The 21027-nt window shown below is 48.5% G+C and overlaps 2 protein-coding genes across 6 annotated transcripts in view; one reads left to right on the top strand and one right to left on the bottom strand.

The window, feature by feature from the left end:
• The first annotated feature begins 24 nt into the window (after positions 1-24).
• MRM3 (mitochondrial rRNA methyltransferase 3) lies at positions 25-6198 on the top strand. Of its 3 annotated transcripts, none has more exons than XM_039886233.1 (4): positions 25-357; positions 653-897; positions 2899-3066; positions 5102-6198. In XM_039886233.1, exons 1-4 carry the CDS (start codon positions 53-55, stop codon positions 5638-5640), a joined length of 1257 nt encoding a protein of 418 aa, XP_039742167.1. In that variant the 5' UTR covers positions 25-52; the 3' UTR covers positions 5641-6198. The 3 variants fall into 3 exon arrangements, with proteins under 3 accessions (XP_039742167.1, XP_039742168.1, XP_039742169.1); XM_039886235.1 differs by lacking the exon at positions 25-357 and adding an exon at positions 1981-2064 and having other exon boundaries at positions 703-839; XM_039886234.1 differs by lacking the exon at positions 25-357 and having other exon boundaries at positions 654-839.
• Positions 6199-11518: 5320 nt separating this feature from the next.
• Positions 11519-21027, bottom strand: part of NXN (nucleoredoxin) — a 134666-nt gene continuing 125157 nt past the window's right edge. For 2 of the 3 annotated variants that reach the window (XM_039886229.1, XM_039886232.1), the window contains 3 exons: positions 18117-18296; positions 16174-16298; positions 11519-13171 (listed from right to left, as the gene is read on the bottom strand). In XM_039886229.1, coding sequence (XP_039742163.1) covers positions 12989-13171; positions 16174-16298; positions 18117-18296 — 488 coding nt within the window. In that variant the 3' untranslated portion in view covers positions 11519-12988. The remainder of the gene's footprint in view (positions 13172-16173; positions 16299-18116; positions 18297-21027) is intronic. The other variant, XM_039886230.1, reaches the window with a different exon arrangement.

Here is a 21027-nt window from a genome sequence, read left to right as displayed (position 1 = left end):
CACTGGTTGCCGCGGGCGCGCTCTCGTGACGCAATCCGTAGCGCGGGGGAAGATGGCGGCGCTGGTGAAAGCCATGGGGTGGGCTTCCCGACCCTTGCTGCCAGTGGTCCAGACTTGGGACCTGGACGCGCGGCGCTGGGTCCGGGCGCTGCGGCGGAGCCCCGTAAAAGTACTGTTTCCATCCCGACAGGAGGTGGAACGGAAGCCCGATGCTGGGAAGCAGCCCAGGAAGGCGGCGGCTGAGGCCAGTACCCACGTGCAGCGACTGAAGCAGCCGATTAGGGTGCCCCCATCCCAGACCTGGGAAGAGTCGGGGCTTCGCTACGATAAGGCTTTACCCGGAGACAAAAGGCTAAGGTGATGTGCTTCTGAAGCTTGTCAAGTATTCCTTTTTCTCTCTCCGCCTCACAGCGGGAACTTAACTTCTTCCTTCCAGCTGGGAGTACTTCTTCCAGTACCACCCGCTGGTTTATCCGTGCCTGCCTTTTGTTTCTGTGCATCTAGATTAACACACCTTTGAAGAGCCTCTTTTTAAAAGGTGGGAAGAATAAGTAATTTCCTCGGAATAAGTCAGTTTTATGTCTTTTAGAACTAGATGTGTCTTGGTGTCAAGGATGTTGGCAATTACTGGTCTTTCTGTTTCCACCCACAGCAGTGTAATGACAATAGTTAAGTCCAGGCCGTTTCGGGAAAAACGAGGGAAGATCCTGCTGGAAGGTCGCAGGCTGATTGCAGACGCTCTGAAGGCTGGTGCTGTGCCACAAGTTTTCTTCTTTAGTCGTCTGGAATACATAAAGGAGCTGCCCATTGATAAGCTGAAAGGTGTCAGCCTCATTAAGGTGAAATTTGAGGATATCAAGGATTGGTCCGACCTAGTAACACCACAAGGAATAATGGGTCAGTGGTTACACAGTGTCACTAGAAGTAGAAACCTAGGATTATTTGTTTATACTTGTGTTAGGGCAACAAATTTTATTTAAACCAAGTTAAAAATGTTATTGCCAAACTTTTATTTTTTAAGACACCCAGAAAAGTACAGTTCTCAAAATCTGCATATTATAGTATTTTTAGTGGAAACTGAAGCCAGAGTTGTTTTTGTTTTTGTCAATAGTATTTTGGCTCTTTATAGTCCTAAGGAGTAACTACTGTTCCTCAAACTTTATGTTTTTAGGTCACTTCTTTAACCTTTAATGTCCAACTAAATAAGAAAATGTTTACCAAAAGATTTAGCCTTCCATTTCCAAAACTTATACCAGTGTGGTGATACTTAAGATTGACACCCTCTTATTCTAGAAGCAGGTCTGAGCAGTAGCCTGCAATTTATTGCCTTGTTTAGCTCACTGAACAGGAAATCATTTGGTTGAATCTATCTTAAGGTTTTAAGTAACTGATGTCTACAGCACTTAGAAAGTTTCTTCTAAACATGGAAAGACTAAATTCTTTATACCTTTTCACAATAGAGTTATATTTAAGATCTGAAAATTGAATAGTAGTAAGTCTAGAGGTTTCCCTTGGATAGTAAGGGACAGTTAGGGCAGGATGTGTTATCTTCAAGATTCTAATGTTTAGGCCAGGGCCTCACAAACCAGTAATGCATATGTATTCCTTATGTGGGCTCACTGTGCAGCTATTAGTTGGGAAAGAAAATTCTGAGGACCATCTCTTATTTCTGTAACCCAACAAGTAACAGGGATCTGTGTCTTTGTGCTCAGAACTCTCCCCTAGATTGGGAACCTGGACTATTAAAGTTTTCTACGCTAAGTAACTGTACTCTTATTAGCTATACCTCTCAATCCCTACTCCATGCACCAGTGAGAGTATCACTCATTTTTACCACATTTGCCACTTTGGGCATGTGTGCTAACAGTGACCAGTGCATCCTGGACTTCTGTGGGCCCTTCATCATTATGACTGCTTTCATCATTTCCTGACTTTTCAAACTATATAATATTTAGCTTATCCTTATCATGTTTCCTTCAGTTTTGAGGAGTGGGGTAAAGGAAGAAATCAATGAGATGTAGCACTACCTGTCAGACTTCAGGCACATCTCTAAAATCCAGTAATGTAAGTAAGTGGAGCCTCTATAAGTATTGAGTTCTCATCACTACCACCATTCAAGTAGAAGTTAAAGGATTTCTAAGGTTCCCTGACCCACTGAATGCTCTTGTGGCTATCTGTGACTCTTAAATGCAGGATCTTATTATAGCATACAGATGCCCGATGCCATTCTGTTGTCTTCATTGATGGGGTTGGTACAGGAATTTATGCGTTCTTAGTGTGAATAAACTGAATAGCCTGTGGGGAGGGCAGTTTGGCAGTACCTATTAAAATTAAGAGTGCACATACACTACCTATTCATTTTACTTACAGGTGTTTTTCCTAGGGAAATATTTGAACATTTGCACAAAGAGTCATGCAGGGATGTTTATTGTAGTGTTGTTTATAATAGGGAAAATTGAAAATAATCTGAATGTCAGTCGGGGAAGAGCTAAATAGATGTGGTACGTTCATGTTACAAAATAACATGCAGCAGTTAAAATAAGATAGCTCTGAATGTATTGACATATATGTGCTCTAAGACAGATTATAGAGTTAAATAAGTAGATTACAGAATAATACACAGAGTATGATTTTTTTATGTAAAAGAAAAAAGCACCTGTATATGAATAGATGTACATGTATGTAGATAGATGCACAGAACAAGTTCTGAAAGGATAGACTCCAGCATTGAACGGTTTTGCAGGGGGTCACTGGTAGGACTTTATGTTTGAATTTTTTCAGTCAGAATGTATTTATTACTTATGTAATTAAGAACATAGAAAGTGATAAAGAACCGAAAAATCAGATTATTCCCCATGTCCACATCAGACAATTGAACCTCCTATTTTGTTTCTTCAGGGATTTTTGCTAAACCTGACCATGTTACAATGACATACCCAGAGACTCAGCTTCACCATTCACTGCCCTTATTGTTGATTTGTGACAATATCCGTGACCCTGGAAACCTGGGGACAATTCTGAGATCTGCTGCTGGGGCAGGCTGCAGCAAAGTATTACTCACCAAAGGTAAGAGCACGTGTGACTGGGTGGATTGGGTGGCCATTTGTCAGTGAGCTGGCTCTGTAGGCAGACATGCATGGGTTTGAATCTTGCATCTGCCCTTTATTAGCTATAGGTCAGTGAGCAATATTCTGTCAGTTTCCTTATTTATAAAGTGGGTATAGTAACAGAATCTACCTGGTTGGGTTGTTTTGAGTACTAAGTGATATGATGCACATAAAGTACTTAGCACTATACATGTACTGGCTCACAGTACTTCAGCACATGTGGATTGTCTTTTAAAATTATTTTGACATCTGCTAGGTTACAAAAGAAAGAACTTAAATCAGGGAAAGAAAGTGATGCCAATTTTAACGCTTGGTTTTAAGTCTTTTACTTAATGATCTCGAGTTCCCAAATTGTTGGGCATATGAGACCTTTGTCACTCTTGACATTTTGAATCCTGTGAAAGGAATGCTGTCACAGTGTGATGTTTCCTTTAGACTCAGGAGTCCAGCACCCCTCAACACAAATTAGCCTCATTACGTCTTTTTTTTTCCCTCTTCTCATCAGAAATGGGGATTAGTAGGCTTGGCTCTAAACAGATTTGCCTCACAGTTGGTTGAGACATGCCTAAAATTCCTATTACAACTTAAGGGGAGAGGATCATTCATCAGAAACACTCAAGCTACTCACCATTCAATGTAAACTAGTAGTGGCACCCATTGCTGAGACTTGCCTAAGTTGCTCCTTTTAACTCTTTCCCCAAGCACATCTTGTCGGAGCGCATTTCTCTGCCAGCGTGAGAACTATTATTAGTACCTGCTTCCCCACCCCATTGTTGAGGGCTCTGAGAGGTGTTGTTTTGAAAATGTACCTGTTTAATCCAAGCAGTAGTGGTTTACTCATTGTTGCTGGTGGCTGGTGTGTAAAGAGTAGGAAAAAGTAGGGAACCCTTGGTGTGCTGCCCAGTATCTAGGACATGAGGATGGCGGATTTCATCTTGCCCTGTACTCACTATCAGTTAGGGAGGGTCACACTAGATGGCTTGCCTCATGAGTCTGACCCCTCTTCTAAAACTAACTTGTAATGAGGAGACTTGTGCTAAGAAGTCAGGGGAGGATGGTAGATTTGTGGTGCCCTGATTCTACTCTCTTCCAGCCTGTGATCTTGGGAAAGGCGAAGTGTCTGCCAATGCATAGAAGGGGTTGGGCTTAGCACGTGCCTATACATAAAAGAATGATTTTCAGCCTTCTTATTATGGTGTAAGAGCAGGGGTGTGTGTGTGTGAATGACAAGGCCGTTGCTTTGGTTCTCCCTGGATTACTCAAATTGCCACTAATCTAATTTTCCCATCTCTGGTATCTTTCCTGTTCCAATCCAGATTCAACATCGAAGCCAAATGTGTCTTTCTAAATCATAAACCAGATTCTGTCACTGCTTTAAAATCCTTCAATGGCATTATACTGTCTTTTAGATAAAATCCTAAACTCCTCAGCCTGGCATACCCAGCTTCCTTTAAATTGGTCTTTGCCTGCCTCTCGTCTTGCCTCCCACCACACCCTCACCCATTAATTGGCCTGATCCACCTTACTTACAGTTCTTGGACTGTGGCATTCTTCCCCCTTCTGTAACCTTGTCCTCTGCCTGGGCCTTGCTCTACCAAGATCCTATTTTTGAAGATCCAATTCAGTGTCATGTTCTCTGGGATGTTTTTCCTGATAGCCCTGCTTTGTACAAGGGTTTCCTGTTACCCTGTTCATGCTTTTATATTATGAGCTCCTTGAGGTTAGAGTCTTTAATGCTCTTTGCCTCTCCTGTACGGTGTCTGGCACATGTGTGTGGTAATTGTTGAAAGGATGAATAACATCTGTTTCAGCTTTAGCAGGAACCACTCCTACAGTCCCTTTGCTGGACACTGCCATTACTGGGGAGGCAGAGGTGCCAGCTATCAAGGCTACAATAGGACATTTTTTATCTCCTAATCTAGAACTAATCTGATTTACTCCAAAGTCCCCTCATTTGAGATTTGTAATGTTGGTTGGATCCTGTTATTTTCTAGGCTGTGTGGACGCCTGGGAGCCCAAAGTGCTGCGGGCAGGTATGGGTGCGCATTTCCAGGTGCCCATTATCAACAATCTGGACTGGGAAGTGGTGCCCAGCTACTTGCCCTCCGACACCCGGGTCTACGTAGCTGACAACTGTGGCCTTTATGCCCAGCCCCAGAAGTCCAATAAAGCCAGTGACTATGGTTGGATATGTGACCGACAACTCTCAAAGTTTCACAAGTATGAGGAGGAGGAAGAGGATCCAGAAACTGGGGACAGTAAAGGCTGGCTCCCTGAACTTGAGGTCCAGAATTACGACTTGGACTGGACAGAGGCACCAGCAGCTGTGGTCATAGGTGGGGAGACCCACGGCGTGAGCCTGGAGTCCCTGCAGTTGGCTGAGAGCACTGGGGGCAAGAGGCTGTTGATCCCTGTCGTGCCTGGTGTGGACAGCCTGAACTCGGCCATGGCTGCCAGCATCTTACTTTTTGAAGGGAAAAGACAACTGCGGTTAAGGGCGGAACACTTGAGCAGAGACAGGAGTTACCACTGAAAGGGGACATGGCAGTCAGTCCTTGGTTTGAGGTTGTCTCCAGTTCCTCCTACATTGTTAGGAGGTTGGTAGAGTTGGTTACTAGCTCTCAGGCCAAATTCAGGAGGCAGCAGGTAGGGTGATGCTATTGCATGGTTATTGGGAAAGTAAGAGTTCCCATCGATTTCTGCTTATCCTCAAAAAGAACAAAGGTCAAAATCCTTATATATATATAAATATATATACACATGGGCTACAGGTGATGGCATTCAGTAGCTAGCTGGTTTTTCATTCTGGCTGTGTCAGTCTTTGCAATTGTTTGTTCAAGTCTTGATGTAAACAGCCACTGTATACGTGTAAAACGATCCACTCACCCCCCACCCCATTTCTGGTGAAACAGCTGGCGTTATGCATTCGTAGCACCTCTGCAGATATCTTTTTGAGGACTCTGTTCCAAAAAGAAGGAAACGGTTTTAAAATCTTCAGCCTAATTCTGCATCTTGTCAGGAAAGCCATACCCTTCTTTCTAGCTTCCTACTGTCAGTCTGAATTTATATTAACACTTTTGGTTAAATGTAATGACTTGAGTTCCTTATTTACATTAATCCCCTCTCCCCGCCATATAGAGGAACAGAACCTGCTTGGAATATGCCAACATTCCTGGCTGCTGTGTAAACAGAGGGCTCCTTCGATGGGAGAGAGGCTGAGGCTCTGAGGATGAGAGCTTGGGGGCCCTTGGGCCCACAACCCTGTAGCAAGACCCTGCTGTTCTTCTCTCAAACCCCCAGGGAACCAGGGCAAGCTAGATCCTTACCTACCAGGTGCAAGCTGGGATGTAGCCAGAGACACAAGGGCAAATGCAGGTGGTAATCACTGTTTTAAATCACTGTAGGAAGGGTGTGGGTGGGACTGGAGTATGGGACCTATTTCAAGCAATGCTTTTGCAACCACAGGTTGGAGTTGAGGATGACACTAACTGTAGTTTTACCACATCCCTCCCGTACAGTGGTTCCTATAATGGTTAGTATTCCTTGGGAGCCCTTCAGCTGCTCATTCCGGGAAGTCAGGTTGCCAGCATGTCCAAGAGAAATTGCAGCCACCCTTTCTTCCCCATCAGCTCCCCCAGCTCCCTGGTAAAACTTCCTCTCAAGAGAACTAAGAGAGCAAGTATGGCTTGTACCCAAAGTGGCAGGGTGGGATTGCTTTGGTATGTTTGAGGGGAGGGGTTTTTGCAGGAACAATCTCTGGTTGGCTATGCTCTCCCAGGCTGACCAGCCAGAGCCATTGCTCTGGTGCCCCACTCTGGTCCAGGCCTGCCCAAGGCCCCACACAAATGTCCAATGCAAATGGCCGCAGGTTGTTCTTGAGACTGTTAGCTTTTAGAAAGTAGATGAGCCCACAGCCTTTCTAGTGTGCTGAGCCCAGAAAGGCTGCGGCCTAGCCTGCCAGCTAGCTTCATAGCCATAATGCTAAATCTGGGAGACAGCCCAGAGAACTGTACCCCTTGAGTCTATTGACATTTGGTCTCAACACCTTTGGAAAAGTGCTAGAGAAACAAGTCATCAAAGGAAGCTCATGCCTTTCTGGCATGAAACCAGTCTCTTGCAATTTTTGTCCCTGGATTACTGTTCCTCCTGATATTTGTTACAAAATAAGTCAATGAAAGAACAATAAACCCTTTACCTTGTTCTTGTTCGGAAAAACAAAACAATGCAAAACAGCATACCTGGCAAGTAATTCTAAGCCTATTTTATCATCCTGGGGTTAAGACGGAAAAGAAATTTACATCCCATTCTTGTTATAGTCCGTGCCTTGTGAGTTCCTTTTGTATTTTTGTGGGTATGATTTAACAGGGGAGGACAAATTTTTTTTACTTTAAAATGACTACAGGGGAAGCGAATGGTAAAGTTGTTTGCTGAGTGATATTGGAAAATCACTATCTTGAATTCTCAATTTTGAGGCCAACATTTGCTCTGTCACCATTTATCCCAGGAAATAATAAGAACTGAGCAGTTTATGACAAGCAAAACACTGCTTGGCTGAAAGAGCAGCTGTCAGAAGGTCGACCAAGCTGCCCCTTGCCTTTGTGTTGAGCATAGCTGTAATATAATTTTTGCCACAAGGTGGCAGCCACGCCTCAAAACCACTCCCAATCCCGAACAGGGATGGGGATTTTTCTTGGATTTAAATTACTGAAAAAAGGATGGAGTCAAAAGTCTCTCTCCACCACAGGGCATTTTGCAAGCCGTTTGTGTTCAGAGGTGCTGAAGGCAGAGACCCATCGAGTTGTCACTGATTCGAGAGAATCTGAAGTATAGGAAGGCATTAGACCAAAAATTAAGAAAATGCACAGAAATGGGGAGTGGCTGCAGCAAACAAAATTAATGTAACTTTCCCCTTTGGGGTCCTCTGGGAAAACAGCTTTGGGCAAATGCTGATGTCCTCATGCCGCACCAGGAACCCTCTGCCTCACCCTTGGCTTGGAGCTTCTGGGCAGGGAGAGCTGAAACTTCCTCTTTTCCCCAGTCACGGCTGCCAGCTCCTGGTTACAATCCATCATTAAAGCCCAGAAGATGAACAGACCTCAGGACTGGTTCCACCTGGGACCTACCACTTGCCCCAGGATTAACAGCAACACCAGATATCGCCACCATCTAAGCTGAGTTGCTTTCAGCTCCACTTTTGTCACTCTGCCACCAAAGACCTCGGTGACAGCACCTCACCCATGCATGGTACCATGGCTAGTGCTGAAAACTACCAGTTGCACTGCAGTGCCTGAATCCTCCCTCTTGGCTGAGCCACCTCTGCCCTCCTGTAGGAGCAGACCTGACTGGCTCACCTTTAAATTTTTTTTTAGGAAACACTCATGTAGACACCTTTAAACTCCAAGGTCTTATTTTGTCTATTTTCATCAATTAATACACAAAGGTAATAAGCTAGAAGCCAAATTAATGAATGAGCCAGGATGACTGCTCTGGATGTCTTAGTCTCTGAACTAAGTTGCCATGTTACATTGAAGCAGCTGCAAACAATCCTCGCTGAAAGCCTCAGGAAGCTGGGGCTGCTGCTCAAAGGCCGAGTATGGCTGAGGAATCTGAACACATGGACAGTATCAGTTTTGTTACTGCATTTGTTTTGTAGGAAAGAGCTTTTTTCATTTGAAGCCTAAGAGTTAGTTGGTGAGGGCCATCACCAAAGCTGCTGCTTCTTCAAAATGCAAGAAGGGAACAAAGGTTGGGGAGGCAACATGGCTGCAGCAGGGTCTGGCCTCCCAGCCTCCCTTGTACCTCTTTAATGGGAAATGAGGGCACATACTGACTGCAAGCTGGAAGAGTAGCTCTTGATTGGTTGGGCACTCCCATGTCTTCTGATGTCTAAAGGAGGTTTATTTTTTGGCCCTGGTCCTGAGATCATGCCTCCTACTATATCTGTCCTAGTTCTAGCCTGTATGGGTGACTCATTTGTGTGGGGCACGAGCACCCACAAATCCAGACTTGAGGCTGTCTCTCCTTTGGGCTTCCCACTGGCCTGTGGGCCTGGGGACAGAGGCTTTCATGTCTTGGCACATTATTTAATGGAAATCCAACAGTCCCTCAGAACAAGTCCTACCCAAATCTAATAATACATTTCCTGGCATGGGAGAGACTCCAAACACCAAGGGAGGAGACATACTTATGCCTTGAAAATGAAGCATATTTACTTCATGCTTTCACATATAAGGTGTGCCCAGAGCATCCTAATGTTATATTTCCCCCAGAAGGAGAAATGCCAGCCCCAGAGCAGACCGAATATAAAACCTTTTGTTTCCTGGAAAATATTTCATCCTTTGCACATGCACTATTAGCAGGAATAATGAAGCTAATAAACAACAGCTATTTGTCCCCAAAGAATTCTCCCTTGAGCAGCCTGCCTGGAGGAAAGCAGGGGGTGCTCTTGTCCTTGTTGGTATCAGCAAAGAGGGATGTGGGCTAAGTGCTCACTTCCACACAGCCATTTCAGGGCGAACTTGAAAGATCCTGGAACTTGAAAGATCCTGGCCTCTGGTTAGTTGTCGGTTCACACTGTAGCACCCAGAGAGAAGCTGTGAAGGACATGGCTGAGCCTCCCCACAGACTACACACAGTGGTGTCCCAGTCCTACTGCGTAAGCACGGGCCTGCCCAGGCTGGCCAGAGGAAATGACACTGACTAGAATGTGTGCACACCCCTCCTTGCATGACTGGAGAGGCCTGGGCCAGACACTCGCTCACGTCTTTCCCAGCGCTACAATGCGAGTGTACAGCATTGTCACACGTGCATGCACACACGTGGTTTTCTCCCTAAGGTGACAGTGCAACAGCTTATTAGATCCGGTGGATCTGTTCCTGGACCATATCCTACTTTGTGTTTACGTCATTGCAGAATTCAGTTTGCTGCCCCAGAACAAGGCAGCAGAAGGAGAGAACAGCTTTTCAGTGTCTTTAATTAGGCAACAGGAAAAAACAAAGTCTGGCTGAAAATTACCACTGGAAGCTTGGCTGATGCCAGAAAAGCAGTACTGGTTCCCTGTGCTCAGATAAGTGAGAGCTACTGATTTCGAGGACACACTCTTTGAAAGAAACATAGCAGGCAGCCACCTCACTCTTGGAAAGGAAGCTAGTTTTCAGTCACCCACTGGCATTTGCAGCTGCCCACTGTAATATCAATGCAAACATATACCCTTTATCTTAAGCAGATCTTTATTGTCAGGGACAGGTTAAAAAAAAAAAATCTCACCTCTTGTGAAAACAGGCTACAACGGGATCTGGAAGTCATCGAGGTGAACACAGACCTGGAACCCCAGGGTGGCATTTTTACAACCGCCATCCTGCCTCAGCCTGCAGGGCTTGGTTCCCTTAGCTGCCTTCGGAAGCCCTTGAATGTGCCACAGCTGGTGTTTTAACCTGCTTCCAATTAGCGACAAGAATTTTAAGGTATTTTAGAGATGCTTAGTGGAAATTAAGAAGCCACCCACTTCGTCTGCATCAATAACGTTTAAGATCCCTCACACTATTGAGACGTGGCTATTTCGTGGGCACTGGGGTGAAGTGATCCTCCCGCATTCCTCCCCCCAAAGTCACCACTATATAAAACTAAGCACCTTTTTAGTAAACATTCTCACTGATCTTAACTAACCTACACGCCTACTCTGAAAAGAGAATTTTGGAATCAAGAATCTAGTTCACATTAGTGGCAAATAGTTCAGTCAGCCCTGTGCAAGACATAGGAGGATCACAAATGACTCCTCACTGGACTTCACCTTCGGTCCCAGAAGATAAGCTTCTAAGAGAGACCACTTTTTGTTTCCTCCAAGGTCATCCCAATATAGGGCATAGACAGAAACCCTGCCCCCTGCCCATCTTCCAAGCAAGGTCAACCTTGTTCCCACATCCATCCCACCCCACAAAGGAGACACTGGCAAGGCTCCCAGATGGGCCTCTAGCCCTACGGTAGAAGTCAGTTTGAGGGTCTCCAACTATTTTCCCATTCTGCACAGGGAGATCCATCTGGGTCTTGTGTTTCCCTACCTGTTCTTCTCAGGCTTCAGAGCATCTGCTCCATTGTAAGGAGGGAATGAGTATGAGAATCCACAAGCATGTCTGTAATCTGAGAATCTACCCCCAGCAAGGGCAAGTTGAACCAGGAGAGATGGAGGCCTGAGCTCTGGCTCTAATTCAAATGAACTTTCTAGCTTCTGGAAGATGTGATGGGTGACTGTGTTAGGTCTTGGAGTTCTCAAAAATTCTGATGCATAGCTCCCAGGTATCCAATGAAAGTCAAGAGGATCTGATATGTCCCCCCCACCCATCCCACTGTCCACCTCCTAAGAGCACAGCACCATAAGCAAAAGGTTTTTGTTTTTAAGGACAGAAAAGGCCAAGTGGTTGATAACGTCCAGAGATGCCTGCTTTATTTCTTACTAGGTGATTGCATTTCAGGCTGGTGACATCGAGTAATAGTCTAATTGCCAACTAATTTTGTACCTCTGAACTACAAATCAACAATTCAATTTGGCAAGGAGCAATGGTGTTACAGCTAATTGGGGGAGCTGGGTTTTCCAAATAAATGATCTTAGTTGGCAGAGTGCTGTGAAGTGGAGCCAGGGGTAAGGCCTGGAAGTGTTTTAAAGACTCTGACATCTGGCTGGCTGAGATAGGCTAAAATCCTGAAAGTCCCCAGGCAAAGCCCTCTTTCCCAAATCCTTAGTACACAGGTGCTGAAATTTTCCTTTTTGTAGTCAGTTCAGCCCAAATAAGCTGAGCTACCTGGGTCTAGCTAAGTGGCTCCAAGGCCTACTCTTTATCAACATGTCCTCTGCCCTTACTCATACCCTGGGGCACAGCTCTTTCTGCAGCTTCTTAGGAAAAAGCTAGGCTTCTGGTAATTTCTTGTCTCTTTTTAATTCTGCTTTAAAAAGAAAAGGGAATGGCAGGGGTAACCAAAGGTGGGCACTGCCACCTCACCAGAGCTCCAGCGGCCCTAGGCCCAAAGCTGGGCTGAGTCAGAGGTCTGCACTGGTGAGGCAGCGTTCCTTCAAGAACCAGGGCCAAGTGCATCTTCTTGGGACGATGTCCAAGGGGAAGAATTTATTAACAAAATTCCAAGCTAGTAGGGGCTGTTTGTATGAGAAGACAGAAACTTAGAGAAGGCCAAGATCAAGGAAGAAAGAGAGATAAGGAAGGAATGAGAAGCTCTTATCACATGGTAGGAGCTCAAAGTAAGCAATTCCTATATGAATCATTACCATAGCTACTCTTTTTCTCACCAGAAAAGAACACAACCTTCCTTTGAGATCCAGATAGTCCCTGCCTAAGAACTGACTGACAAGCTAGTGTTTTGCCCTCAGACCAAGACAGACTAAGTCACCTAGGAAAGGATGTTCCCACCAGCAGCTCCAAGCTGAGGCCTAATGAGGCTGCAGCCCTTTCCCAGCTCCATCTGTGTCACTGAGCTGAGTCGGCTCTGCGTGTGCATGCTGACACCAGAGGCAGAGCCAGAGCACCAATGCGCTGTCCCTTCACGCCCACTCGGCAGAACACCCTGGAAGATACTTCACCAAGAGCTGGTGACTAAGAGAGTGATGCAGCCCCAGCTCTGGCCAGGTTACGGCAGCCCTGTCAATCCCAAGCAGAGTCTCCAAACATGGTGGGTTCTTCTGCTGCTGAGAGGATGCGCACCCTAGGGTGCTAGCTGAGGAGTTAATGCAGAAAACAAGGCACCACAGAGAGGTTGGACACTTGGGTTGTGTGATTCAGGACACGCTGGAAAAGTCCATGGGCGGAGGGAAGGAAGGGAAGAAGGAGGAGGAGAAGACTGAGTTTTAAATAACGTCTCATGAGGCCGGAGCCCCACTAGATGGGCTCTGGTTTGAGCTTTTCTGCTAGGAAGTCATTCACAAAGGCCTCCACAATGGCAGGGGTGATCTCCTCCACGTCCATCACGTACTTGGCCCGGGCTGACATGTCCAGAATGGTGAGCAAAGGGGCAGCCTCGGGCAGGTTGGTGTAATCTCGCAGGGAGTCAGTCATGTCATCCTGGAAGTCACCAGAAGGGAGAGAGAACCAGTAAGTTTTCAAGAATCAGTAGAGAGTCCCCTGGGTCTAGGTTCCCCAGATGGCAAAGAATGGAACTCATCCATCATCATCCTAAAGAGCGGGCCCTTTCCAGGAAAGATGGGCTCTGAGAACGGGGAGCAGTGGACCCTGCCCTGCCTTGCAGAGAAGGAGGCTGGTTCATAAAATTGTCTCTGCATCAGCCCAATCTTCCAGGCAAGTCTTCTTTATTAGCATGAAGGTAACTTTTCTGTGTCCTCTGCTTTGTAAAAATGTGACGTCCTTTGATTACTTACTTCTGCAATCAACTCTGAATCATTTGCAGCCCCATTGTGGATTACCCGAGGCCCATCTGGACCTCAGCTCCGGAACGTTTTAAACAGAACTGCCCCCACCCCACCCCTGTGGTTTCAGGGGGCAGGAGCCGCACAGCCAGCCTGGAAGACAGGGCTAAGTACTACTGAAGTTTGCACGGGGCGCTGTATTTATCTGAGCAGGAAGCTGGCCCTTTATCATATATTCCCAGCGACTGTCCAGATGAATTCCCCTAAAATCAGATGTAACCTTATTAAGTATAAAGGCAAACATGAAAATCCAAAGACAGGAGACAGATTTGCAAGGGAGCAACCATTTGAGATTACCTTTTACGCTGTCAATCCTTGTTTGGTAGGTAACAGAAAATGAAGTCTACATACCCATCCAAAGGAGATCTCACACTAAAATATGCAATATTCTAAACTGAATGAAAAGACATGAGTTGCCCTGCAGAGAAAAGGCGTGGGGTATTCCTGGCCTTAAATGCCAGGAATGCATAAACTATACAGCTCACCAGTTTCTGAGACTAAAAACATTCATTTCTCAAAGGGCAAATCTTTAGGAAGATTATTAGTGTTCGCATTATTTCCCCCACCCCAGAAACAGCATGTACTTCCCAGCAGGTGCTGGGTGATTCAACATTCAACACTGTTCACCTAATTCGGGCCCTCCATACTGGTTAATAAACAATCTTCATGATAAACAGAGGGAGACACCTGGACAAATACTATACATTGAATTCCCATTGCCTCCCCTTCCCTCTCCCTCTGAGCAAAACACAGGTAGATGAATTTTAATGTCTGTTATCAGGCTTCAGAAGGGAAGATTTCTGCCTGCCAGAGCAAATAGGATCTAGACAAACTAGGGGTTCCCCGTGGCCCTGGTGGAATGTGAGAGGGCAGAGTTCTGCACTCAGAGCCGTTCAGTCAGTGCCTGATGTTGCAGTGCCCTGTGCCCACCACCATTCCACGTGGCCTTACTTCTGAGCACGAGGCCAGAGAATCGGACCAAGAGAGCTGCCAAGGCTAAGAGCCCAGGTGAAGAGCACGGGAAGGACGGGGTGGCCAGGCTCCTCTGTCCCATCCTTCCTTTTAGGCCTGGGCCTGTCCGTCTGCCAAACCAAAGGACAAAAGGACACCATTTCTGGAGTCATAGCAACCTCATATTCACTCCTCTCTCTGCTACCTACTTAATGTGTGATCTGGCAAGTTACTTCTCCAAGCCCAGGTCTCGTGCCCTGTAAAATGGATCTAGCACCAACTCACATGGGGGCTAGGCGAGGTGTGAGAGCCAGCGAACACTCACAGCCCAGCCATCAGAGACGGGGAGCAGTCTCTCACCCTCTCAGAGACTCTCTTTCCTCATCTGTGAAACGGTAATGATTATGTCCCCAGCCAGAGAGGTGGGGACAAACGGGATGGTATAGGGGAAGTACTTGGCTTGGTGCCTGGTATGTAGAAAACTTGCAAATGCTCCTTTTCAGCCACATTTTTACAGCAGTTTCTAGAGCCCTCCAGCCCCACCCACAACCCGGCTAAGCCTTTCCTGTTCTGCTCCCATCTTTTCTCAGAGCCATTCAAAAGGGGTTAAATAAATTCAGAGCAGTCTCCATTTGTGCTTTGTGTGGAGTGGGCTTGCGTAGCCCCAAGGCAGGGCCCTGTGAACCTTTGTTCCCACCACCCCACAGCCAAGCAGGGTGACTTTGGCTGCCTGCAAGGGGCCCAGCAGGGCTTAGCAGAGGCAGCTACTGAGGAGATGATGAATGGGTGGTAGTTCGGGGTGGCTGCTGCTGCCTCTCCTGGGAGCCAAACACAGCGTGAAATGAGCACGGGGCTCAGACCAACTGAAAGTGCAGATGGGTGGAAGGAGGGCAGGGGGGGCTTCTAACCACGCATCCGTCAATAACCAGCTTACGGCGGGTGCCTGGCTGGCTGGGTGGGGGAGGTGGTAGAGCACATGCGCAGGATGGCTCTTGGGGGTGGGGACCGAGGTACGGTGTCTGCGCTGACTGCAGCCATCTTACAAAGATTCCCATGTCTACTGGATGGAGGCTCCTACACGTTGGGAGAGGCAGGCACCTGCCAGAGGTGGCCTAACTGAAGGGTTTGGCCTCCCAACCCTGTGAAAAGTCCTCTGCTTGATCCAGTCCAGTTTTAAGGGATAAGCCTTGGGTGAAAGACAGAGATATCAGCAGTTTCCAACCTTGGGCTGGCTGGGTAACTGCAGGTCAGAGCTGTGGCCCCCAGCGGGATCCCTATAATGGGAAAAACTCACTCTGCAGGCCGGTGGGAAAGGACTAACCAAGCAGACAATCTGTAAAACATCAAGGGCCTGCTTTGGACCTAGCCCCCAGGGAATGTGTGTTGATCATGATTTCTGTGGCTGTCACTCTCCCCAGCAGCCACAGTGGGAGACGGTACAAGGGGGCTCTGTCCTAGGAGAGTATCCTGCTGCTCTGCGGCTGCTGAGTGAGAAAGATGGATGAGGAAAGCAGCAGGGGCAGGAAATGGTCTTCATGACTGATGATGACACGCCCTTTCCCGTCACATTTGTCTGTGGGCTGTCCCAGACGCGCTGTCACCCCAGACCCCAGGGCCCCTTCAAACATGCCCCAGAGTCCATTGGGCATGTTCTAAAGGTCGGCCTAGGCCGGCCCCAGTGGTGCTCACCTCCCCCGCTACGAAGAACAGAAGCGGAGCCTCCTCTTCTTTGGCTTTGTACTTGGCGATGATCTTCTCGGCTATTGGCTGAATCAGCTGTTTGGCTGCTTCGGACTCCCCGTCATCCTCAGAATCTGTGATGGGTAGAGAAAGACATGAAGAAGCGCAATGACTTGTCAGAGATGCTGCCCCTGGGGACCCTGAGTCCAGGGCCTGAAAGGTCCATTGGGCAGCCCCTGAATGGAGAAGCTTCCCCTGGGACACAGGCCTTGGCTCCTGGGTGCATGAAAGTGGGTCGAAGGTACTCACTTGCTCGCACAGCGCACTCCTGTACCATGACCCCCAGGAACAACTCGCCACACTGAGTAGCACTAACGCTCCAGGCAAATGTGATCTTTGTCACTGAATTCATCACAAACCCACCTTGGAAGCTGAGTTTTCCCTAAACCAGGACCTGAGGTCCTGGTAGATTTTCTCAATCGCAGAATGAGATGCCATGACCTCGGATCTCTTGATTTCCTAATGAAAATGACAGAAGTGGTGGTGGTTGTGGTGGTGGGTAGGACTATAGTCTGTCTGGTCAGTAGTGTTGGTGAGGAGGCACAGCTGGCAGCCAGAATCCCCTGGGAGGAAACAGGCTGATGGATGGAAACCAGGGGACCAGTATCCCCAGGGCCCCCTGGGAGGCATCTCTTGTCACCAGTGAAATAGCAGGATAGGATTAGCCATATGCTAGGGGGCCACAGGCCTCACTCCTACTGAACCCTGTAACCAACTCCCCAAGAGTGGCAGAGCGGGGGGTGGGGAGGTTGGGGGAGCAGGTACCAGCAGATGACCTTCACTCAGAAATGCCACGCAGCCCAAGAGGCCTACAGAGTGCAGACTCTGCAGGATACATTCCAGACCCATATCTAATTAGCTCTGTGATGCTGGGAACCTCTCGCCTCTGTGGGACCCTGTGTCCATATCTGCAGATGGCCAGCGAGGTTTCCAATTGTCTCTCAGTTTAGAATTGTTTCCCAGGCCCCAGGACATGGGTGTGGGAGCCTACAGCAGTCAGGAAAGTCCCAAGGCCGGCTCTCCCCAGAGGGCCTCAGTCCTCTAAGCACAGGACCAGCCTGCAAATCAGTCTGCTTAAGAATTCCCTGTCTGAGTCTGCATATGGCTCCCCTGGGGACCCCCATACCAGACATTCAGAGAACGGGGGTAGGATGTTGTACATGCCCCCAAACCCCCTCAGTGAAGTGGGTATGGCAGCATCTCAGCCATGATCCTAGTACCCAGAATTATTTGGAGTTGGAATTGAGCAGTAAGACCCAAGGCAGCGAGTGAGGTGGACTTTGGGAAGCCACTGCTCCATTTGCACAAGGATTCAGGATCACCCCACGGAGCTGTGGGAAATCCAGAGTAAATGTTTCTGTGTCCTCTCGACCCAAAGCTCAGCACCAGAGTGGGCGAGACAGTGGAGACTGAGAGGGGCACTTGGCCACAAGGGGCTGGGACAGCTCCGGAAGCCCTGGGGGCAACTGGTCAGAACACAGGTGACTGGCAGGAGCACCCTGGGTGAGCCCGGGCCTGAGGGTGCCCAGACCCTGCAGCTGCTGCAGCTCTGCTTCTTTCCAACAACGGGTCTGTTCATGAGGTGTGGGGGAGCAGGACATCCAATGGGCCTGACCTATTCTTCCCAGCTGGCAGTCAGGAGCAGCTAGGAAGGCAAGCACAGCAGCAGCTCCCAGAACACCTCCCACAGGGGGAAAGCTGTGAATAAATCATTGGGGTCAAAAGCAAGGCTGCTGGGAGAGACAAAGGCCCAGGCTCTGCATTGTTTCGTGACAGAAAGAAGCAGCAGGGACAGATACCCTCCATGTGAGCTCTGTCCTATCCTGCTGCCTGCCCTGCACCCGGTCCCCTCCTCCGCCTGCTGAGCTTCCTCCCCTCCCTGAGCTTCATACCTACAAAAAGGACGAGGCAGGGGCCCTCGTTGAGCTGCACAGCGTTGGAGTCCGAGAGCTCCAGCACAGGCTTCGGGTGCCACGGAAACCCCCTGCAGTCCTCGTCGTTCAGCACCTCCGCCCGCCCCTGCCGTGTGATCACCTCCCCCTGCGGGTCCAGCACAATGAGGGTGGGGATGCCTGCAAGGGAGAGAGAAAGCTTGGCCACAGGACCCAGCAGGAGGGGCCAGCTCCCACCCACAGTTCCCAAGAGGACCCAGGACAAGATACAGGCTCAGGATTAAGAATCAGAAAGCCCTGGGATAGCACCCAGGCTCAGCCAGAAAAAAGCCGCAGAACTCCCTTGGGTCTGCATGTAACTTCTCCATGGAACCCCAAGCAAGTCCCTTCACCTCTCCGGGCCTCATATCCGCCGCTGCCACATGGTGAATGCACTGCAGTTCCTACCTTATCCCACTATGTAAAGATCAATGAGTCGTGCACTTAAAGAGCTTCGTACAGGGTCTTGGCACATGGAAGCAATCACTAAATTCTAAGCAGATTCCAAAGATGCAGGAGATGCTGCCCCTGCCTGCTAAGAGTCTAAACTAAACCAAGGGGGCATAAAAACACGTTCTCAGGTAGCGTCCTTGCTACAGATGCACAAACCAGCACAAAGCAACCATGCGTTGGGAGTCCTCACACAGACAGGACAGCCCCCCGCCCCCGCCGCCCAGTGTGAGTATGAGGTAAGGGGGCTATGTCGGAAAGGTGCCTGGGGCAGGGGCTACAGCAGGAAAACAGGAGGAGGACAGCTGGCTGCCAGCGAGCTAGCAGCTCCCACCCCCAATCTCCAGCCTGCTGCCTGGGGAGGTTCCAATACTGGCTCTAAGGGGGACAGTCCCTGGAGGGAGTACACTGCTGGCGATGCACTGCCCTCACATTACAGTCCTGGGCTGGGGTAAGAAATGCAACATGAAGCTCCCAGCCAACCCCACAGACCCCCAACCATAAAGCCTCAAATGAAAAATCAGAAAAACTCCATCCTGGGTTATAGTCGCATTTGGGTTTTCTACCTCCCTGCTTTTTGCACCCCGCTGCTTCTCCTCCAGCCAGGAGGTGGCCACCCACCACCAACCATCTCCTCCAGAGCTGACCAGAGCTTTAATTTTATGTGGGCCAGTGAAAGCCAGAGCAATTTAATATTTATAGATTCCAAAGCATTCGGTTGGTAATTTGCTCCACTGACATTTTACTTTTCATTGAGGGGGACGCTGAGGTACCAGAAATATGGCCCTGGTGTTTTGTAATCTGCCGTGGTGGCCAGCAGAGCAGGCATGCAGTGGTGGGCCTACATTCAAAAGGAATAAATGAATTCATTATGCTGACACCTATTCGAAGAAGTGGCTTGACATGTTAGGAACAGGCCCAGAGAGAAATGGGCTCTGGAGGACAGCCATTCCCACCACATCGTGGCCCATTCCCGTGGGACTTTAAGACGCGCTCAGAGCGGTCCAGGTCTCCGGAGAAGTTGTGTGTTAGAGCACAGGAGGCTTAGGCATTTCCAGTCTCATCCTCACAGCTGCACATTATCCCCTGGAGGCCTGGGGCTCACATCAGGTGTGTCCCCATCTCCCAGGACTGGGCTGGGCTTTGAGTCAGCAGCCTTAACTGAAGCTGGGGCTGTGCCACAACGGACCAGCTGGCTGTAGACGAGAGCCTCCCCATCACCATGCCCCTTCTCAAAAATGCTTTGGTGAAGTTCTTTAATCAGAGAATCAGTGTATTCCTGAAATTGGGCAATTACGAGTGTTGGGTTAAACCAGGGCCCACCCACTGCTATGATTAGACACAGCAGCCGTTCTGTTTGTAACCCAGACATAGGATGCCAAGTTGGGTCTGCAGAGGACAAGCAAGCACAGAGGACAGAGAAAGGAGGAAAAGTAAAATCTGAAGGCGAAAAAGTCTACTTCCTGGTTTGGTGCCTCAGTTTCTCCAGGGGACTATTCTCGGGGGCCTCTCTTCAGTCCATGCCTGTGGGAACCAGGACAGCAGGGCAAGGACCCGGAGTCCCCATCTGATTCCACCAAGGAGTAGCTCCCCAGGCCATAGGTCACGCTACACCTTCCCCACGACTATGAAAAACCAGAGTCCCTGCTTGTATTTGGTGCTTTGAGTACCGAGACCCATGTATTTGAGCCCAAGATAACAAGGCATATGTGACTGTGGCGTAGAAAATGACTTGGTACAATAGCCAGTCAGATTCAACCCAGAGAAGCCCATTTGTGGTACAAGAATGGGGAAAAGAATCGACACGCACCGTGCCAGGCCCTCTTCCTGTAACCAGATCTTGGTTAGCTCGGCCTGAGAGCCCTAAGTACAAGCTTTCCTCCAGAGATGAGCGAGCGGGCGAGAGAGGGAAGTTCGCCTCTCCAGTGCATCTGTTCTGTGCGAGGCACAACAGACACTACCCCACTCAGTCCTCAATCCTCATAACAGATGGTTACGGGGAAGTACGGTTATCCTCCTTTTACAAAAGGTCAAGTTACCCACCCAAGGTCATCTGGCTAATGAGTAGCCAAGCTGGGACAGGAACTCTGGTCTGCCTGTTCTAAAAGATGCTGCTTTCTACTGGGCCACCCACTGGTGGGGTCTCTCACAGCACCTGGGTTGGGGACTCTGGTGACTATGGCACAGGAAGGCCCCACCATCTGCACCACCCACCTCCCTCTTCTCTTCCTTCCCAAGACTGTGGGGAAGGAGGCCTAGATTAAAATCACCCCTTCCCTTTCCTTCCCCATCATGCATTCCCTGCTCTCCCTCCCCTGAAGCAGGTTCCCTGAAGCAGAGACTTCTAAGGAGAAAATAGGGCAAAGCCTCTAATGGGAAACTTAAAGGGAATGGAAAATTTCTAATCGATGCCTTTATACAA

This window comes from Pteropus medius, unplaced genomic scaffold, assembly GCF_902729225.1.
Source record: "Pteropus medius unplaced genomic scaffold, Ma_sr-lr_union100, whole genome shotgun sequence".
Taxonomy (NCBI): domain Eukaryota; kingdom Metazoa; phylum Chordata; class Mammalia; order Chiroptera; family Pteropodidae; genus Pteropus; species Pteropus medius.
Note: the sequence above shows the minus strand (reverse complement) of the source record. Positions and strands in the feature narration are given on the sequence as shown.

Excerpts from the sequence above, each read along its gene's own strand:
- MRM3 (XM_039886233.1), top strand. The coding sequence starts at position 53 with ATGGCGGCGCTGGTGAAAGCCATGGGGTGGGCTTCCCGACCCTTGCTG. Across the intron at positions 898-2,898 it reads AACACCACAAGGAATAATGG|GGATTTTTGCTAAACCTGAC; the intron begins GTCAGTGGTTAC and ends TTGTTTCTTCAG. Across the intron at positions 3,067-5,101 it reads CAAAGTATTACTCACCAAAG|GCTGTGTGGACGCCTGGGAG; the intron begins GTAAGAGCACGT and ends GTTATTTTCTAG.